The following is a 6,219-nucleotide window of genomic DNA, read 5'->3' on the forward strand; positions in this document are numbered from 1 at the left end:
GTTCATATTACCCATGGGACTGTTTGAGTTCAATCGGATGCCCTTCGGCCTGACTAACGCCCCCGGTACGTTCCGGCGTCTGATGGAGAGGTGCTTGGGCGATTTGAACTTCGAGGCAACACTGATTTATCTTGACGACATAATTGTCTATGCCGCCACCTTCGAGGAGCACCTCCAGTGACTGGAGCAAGTACTGAGTCGCCTACAGAGTCATGGCCTAAAGGTGAAGCCCCAGAAGTGCCACCTGTTCCGCAAACAGATCGAATATCTCGGTCATACTGTGGCCGGTGAAGGAGTCAGGCCCACCCAGGAAAAGGTGGCTGCTGTACAGGAGTGGCCTACCCCGAAGACAGTGAAGGACATTCGGGCCTTCCTGGGACTTACCGGGTACTATTGAAGATTCGTGAAGAACTTCACCCGCATAGCCAACCCATTGCTAGAGCTACTTAAGCGAGTGCCGGCGGGCTCCAAGAATCGGGCGATTCGGTGGGAAGCAGCCAGGAAGAGGCCTTCCGTGCCCTAAAAATGGCCTTGGCCGATGCCCCAATACTTACCTATGTGGATTTCTCCCAACCATTCATACTCCACACTGATGGGAGCCTACATGGTCGGGGAGCCGTGTTATCCCAAGTACAGGAGGACAAAGAGCGCGTGATTACATACGCCAGTCACTCCCTTCACGACTAAGAGGAACCCAGATAATTATAGCTCTTTCAAATTAGAGTTGCTGGCTCTGGTTTGGGCAATGACGGAAAAGTTCGCAGAGTATTTGTTCGGGTCTCAAGTACTGGTGAGAACAGATAACAACCCGCTGGCTCACCTGGAGAATGCGAAATTGGGGGCCCTGGAGCAGCGATGGGTGGCCCGCATTGCCAGGTACCGGTATAAGACCTCCTACCGGTCTAAGGCAGAGAATACTCACGCCGACGCCCTCTCCAGAGTGACATATGAACGGCCTGATCATGACCGCGATGAAGATTTGGAGGCGGAAGAGGTCCCTAGCTTCCGAAGTTTCGTGAGACCGCTGATCGCGGCGCAGGGACAGATCTGAGAGACGTCGGAAGAACAAGTGCTAGGGCAGCCAAGAGATGACTCGGTCCGACTTCAACAGACTGACAAAGAAGTTGCCCAATTACGTCAATGGGTGGCTTTGAGACAGGTCCCCAGTCGAGAAGAGAGGAGTACCCTGTCCCCGGGGGCGCTGAAAATGCCGGGACAATGGGAAAGACTTTGTTTGCGAGATGGGCTGCTATACCGACGGGTACAGCTACTGCGAGAGTTCGGGATCACCTGGCAAGTGGTGATCCCAGAGAAGTTGGTCGGAGTAGTGGCTAAGGAAGCTCATGAACGAGGGGCTCACTTCGGACCAGAAAAGACATTTCAGTGGTTGCAGAGGCTGGTGTATCACCCCCGACTGCGAGCAACAATAGAAGACACTTGTCGAAGATGTCGGAGCTGTGAGCTGGTTAAGCCCCCGGAGCAGCGGGTCCCCATACAAACCATTGTGACTTCTGCCCCCTTGGAGGTGCTGATGATCGACTATTTGACTGTTGGACAGGCGCATCTCGGGTATGAACATTGCCTGGTGATGACAGACCACTTCACAAAGTTTGTGGTGGTGACCACGACCAGAGACCAGACCACCAAATCAGCTGCGCAGGCCATCTGCCGAGACTTCATTCGGGTGTACGGCTGCCCAAAGAGGATCCATTCAGATCAAGGCGCCTGCTTCCATGACCGGGTGTTGGAAGAGCTGCACCGGTTGTACAGGATTGAGAAGTCATGGACTACTCCTTACCACCCTCAAGGAAATGGGGCCTGTGAACGCTTTAATCGGACACTGATCCAAATGCTCCGCACATTGGAGGAAGATCGGAAGGTACGATGGCCTAAGTTTGTGGCCAAGCTGGTGTGGGTCTACAACAACCGAGTGAATAATAGGACGGGGTTCACTCCTTATACCTTACTGTTCGGGCGAAAGGGGGGAGAGATTACCAAGTTAGAGCTGGACCCCGAGGAGGACTACCCACGGACGGGGATGTCTTCCTGGGTCCGGGAACACCGGCATCGATTGCAGACCCTCCGACGGTATGTAAAACAAAAGTTTCGGGAGCTCAAACATCATGAGACATTGCCCCTTCGAGCGAGGGACAGCTCTGAGGCCCGGGGAGCGGGTGTTGGTTCGAGACAGGCGGCCCCGGGGCAAATTGAGTAGGCGGTGGGAACGGACCCCGCACCGAGTGAAGCGCAGGGTTGGCGCTGAAGGACCTGTGTATGAAGTTCAACCCGAGGGGGCTGAAGGAGCCCCTACCAGAGTGGTTCATCGTAGTATACTGCGGCCCTGTGTGTCTAAAGATGACGAAGATGAAGAAGGATCACCTGCTTCTAGAGAGGGTCCTGTCACAGTTGCCCCAAGCCACGATGTGGATGAAGAAGAATAGTTGATTGTACCTCCGAGCCCCAGCACTCGATTACTTGCAGTCCCCAGTGCAGGCGGCGAGGGAACACCATCGGTTGAAGCCACCGGGCAGGCGGAGATTGGGAATTCAAGTGACCCTGCACGCCCCATCGGTCAAACTGAGTTTCGCCGGTCAGAATGGACAACAGCAGGAGTGCCTCCTCACCGTTCCGAACAAGATCAGTTTATATGGCAACGTATCATCCAGGAAGTCCAAGAATGTGAACGTTTGGTGAAGGAACTCTCGCCCGTGGAATGGCGAGTTAAAGGAGAGCGGGAGTGTAAGGGGGAAGACCGGGGTGTAAGTACTTTCAGAAAAAGGGATCCGGAACTCCCGGGGCCGTGCCTCTGGTTGCAGGGGGAAGACAGACTGCAAGCTCAGAGGTCAGGTGACCGGGAAGCTGGGGGCGTGTCCAGAGCAGAGCTCAGGGGTCAGGTGACCGGGGAGCTGGGGGTGTGTCTAGGAAGAGGGAGAAAAAGGAGTTTTGCGCGGGAAAGCAGGGAGTTGACAGTTGGAGTCAAGCCCGACTAGAGGGAGAAGAGACGCAGGGTCTGTGGAGCCGAGCAAGTGAGGTGCAGTGTTATTGGCTAGGGGCTCAGCGGGTCAAACCAGAGACCGCCCGCTGCCGCCAGAAGACGGAGCATTGTTTAGGCGGGGAAACCGGAAGAAAACAACACCGGCATCAGCCGGTAACTGCCTTGTGGGGAACAAGAGTCAGCTAAGTGTAAAACTGCCGATTACAACCTTCTCGACTCTGCTACATCTAGCCAAACTGTAGATTGTCGGTTATAGCCTTTTACCTGCTACTCCCCTTGTTGTCCCCATATTTCCACTGTTACTCCCTGTGTGGAGATTGACCCTGTTACAATAAATCCCCCCCTGTTTATTAACCCTGTACTGGCTGCTCTGTGTTTCTGCGTCACTGCATCTAAAGTACCTGTGTCACACTGCTATAGCCTGATCATGGGCAAATGGCCTAATGTGTGGGACAGTAAAAATCCATGTAGCTCCAATCACGCAAAGGTGGATCTACAGGAACAGCTGAGACGGCCGAGCTGCACAATATACATCCCATTCATTCCAGTAGCAGTTACAGAACTAGCATTTAACCCCTTTGTGACCACATCCTATACAGTTATCTCATATGGTTGCGGTCGTTGTAAGGAGCTGAGCCGGCACCATAGTGTTACACAACCTGCACCATAGTGTTACACAGCCTGCACCATAGGGTTACACGGCCTGTACCATAGCGTTACACGGCCTGCACAATAGCATTACACGGAATGTACCATAGAATTACACGGCCTGCACCATAGCGTTACACGGCCGGCACCATAGCGTTACACGGCCGGCACCATAGCGTTACACAACCTGCACCATAGCGTTACACGGCCTGTACCATAGCGTTACACGGCCTGTACCATAGGGTTACACGGCCGGCACCATAGCGTTACACGGCCTGCACCATAGCGATACACGGCCGGCACCATAGCGTTACACGGCCGGCACCATAGCGTTACACGGCCGGCACCATAGCGTTACACGGCCGGCACCATAGGGTTACACGGCCGGCACCATAGCGTTACACGGCCGGCACCATAGCGTTACACGGCCTGCACCATAGCGTTACACGGCCGGCACCATAGGGTTACACGGCCGGCACCATAGGGTTACACGGCCGGCACCATAGCGTTACACGGCCGACACCATAGCGTTACACGGCCGGCACCATAGCGTTACACGGCCGGCACCATAGCGTTACACGGCCGCCCCCATAGCGTTACGCGGCCGCCCCCATAGCGTTACGCGGCGGGCACCATAGCGTTACGCGGCCGCCACCATAGCGTTACACGGCCGCCACCATAGCGTTACACGGCCGCCACCATAGCGTTACACGGCCGCCACCATAGCGTTACACGGCCGGCACCATAGCGTTACACGGCCGACACCATAGCGTTACACGGCCGCCCCCATAGCGTTACACGGCCGCCCCCATAGCGTTACACGGCCGCCCCCATAGCGTTACACGGCCGCCCCCATAGCGTTACACGGCCGCCACCATAGCGTTACACGGCCGCCCCCATAGAGTTACACGGCCGGCACCATAGCGTTACACGGCCGGCACCATAGCGTTACACGGCCGCCCCCATAGCGTTACACGGCCGGCACCATAGCGTTACACGGCCGCCCCCATAGCGTTACACGGCCGCCCCCATAGCGTTACACGGCCGCCACCATAGCGTTACACGGCCGCCACCATAGCGTTACACGGCCGGCACCATAGCGTTACACGGCTGGCACCATAGCGTTACACGGCCGGCACCATAGCGTTACACGGCCGCCACCATAGCGTTACACGGCCGGCCCCATAGCGTTACACGGCTGGCACCAGCCTGTACCTGCATTGGCTGCAGCTTGCTCTGATCGCTGCTATTTAACCACTTGCATACCGCTATCAATAATTTTAAAAGCTAAGTTGCACGCGTGCATCGGCGCCCATCGCCCCCCAGAGATGCGATCAAGGGGTGAAGATGTGTTACCATGGTAACGAGGAGTCTGCTAATGTCCCCTATGGCTGCCATGTTGCTCCTCCTATGAAGACCAGTCTGTACGCACAAAAAAACATCTCTCCCACAGCTAGACTTTACAAAGATCTGATTTTTTTGATCATTAAAGTATACCCCCCCTTCATGTCTGACGTCAGGCCGCACTGGCACTGACTGAGCAATCGCACTGCCAGGGCACCGTTACTGCAGAATGAAAGCCGGAAAAACAAAACCCCCCAAAAAACAATGGTGGGAATGTGTGGGTTTTTTTCCCACCATTTTACGGCATAAGGAATCTCTTTCCCGTTTTTCGGTCCATTGAATGGTAAAATGAATCAACTCGTCCAGCAAAAAGAGACAAAAGAGGAATAAAAAACAGCAAACCACCCGGCAATGAAGGGGTTAAGGTCAGGCTGTGATGGAGGCCCATAGAGATCCATTATAAGAAGACATGCTGTGCGGTACACAGAAGTACTCCCCCCTCAGTGTGAATGGCGGTCTATGGATGCGGTTACCGCAGGCCACCATCACCATTAGTCAGTCCGGGATCTCACTTCATCTTGGCCTCCGCCTGCAGCTGCTCCGCTCTCCGCTCGGCTTCCGCCCAGCTTCTCTCCGTCCTGCCTTCCATAACAGAGAGCCGGTGTTCGGAAATGTTGATACGTTTCCATGCCAACAGGACCAAATCACGTGATCCTCCCCATCACTGCGGCTTCTGTGCTGGTCACGTGGTATTGGTAGCTCTGTGACCCTTTCGTTGCTGCCGGAGCCGACAGCCGGCGTGGGCCGGAAGTCAGAGGTGAACGTGCAGCATGGACAGGGTTAATTCCCAGGGAGCATTGCGAATGAAGTGCGCGGGAGAAATGGAGGCGCAGTCGGTGCAGGTGTACAGAGGTCTGCGGGAGGCGCTGGGTAATGCTGAGGGGAGTCGGGACGGGGCCACAAGGCTGCACTTACGAGGAGGCGCCATGATAATCGTGTTAATATTTTTATTAAATTGGGATTGCGCGTGGTTTTACATAGTTTTCATATTTTAAACATGTAAATATATATTTTTCACTTTATTTTTTGAATCCCCCAGAGACCTGCCCTAATTTAACCCTTTCACAGGTGAGATCCCAGCGCCACAAAAAGCAGCTGTAGGCTGCACCACGCTGATCTCTGCTTACAGGAGTATTCCCATCTCCAAGATCCTATCCCAATATGTAGTGGGT

At 54.8% G+C, this 6,219-nt stretch overlaps 1 protein-coding gene across 6 annotated transcripts in view; it reads right to left on the reverse strand.

The window, feature by feature from the left end:
• Positions 1–5,818, reverse strand: part of CCDC169 (coiled-coil domain containing 169) — a 68,674-nt gene extending 62,856 nt beyond the window's left edge. Inside the window, exon 1 of one of the 6 annotated variants that reach the window (XM_073662548.1) lies at positions 5,537–5,818. Coding sequence is in view for 5 of the 6 variants with exons in the window: in XM_073662549.1 (XP_073518650.1) it covers positions 5,560–5,636 (77 nt within the window). In the remaining variant the exon portion in view is untranslated. The remainder of the gene's footprint in view (positions 1–5,536) is intronic. The other 5 variants (XM_073662549.1, XM_073662550.1, XM_073662546.1 and 2 more) reach the window with 5 other exon arrangements.
• Between the last annotated feature and the right edge of the window lie 401 nt (positions 5,819–6,219).

Source organism: Phyllobates terribilis, unplaced genomic scaffold, assembly GCF_046119375.1.
Source record: "Phyllobates terribilis strain yellow unplaced genomic scaffold, ASM4611937v1 Scaffold_2__4_contigs__length_985480577, whole genome shotgun sequence".
NCBI lineage: Eukaryota > Metazoa > Chordata > Amphibia > Anura > Dendrobatidae > Phyllobates > Phyllobates terribilis.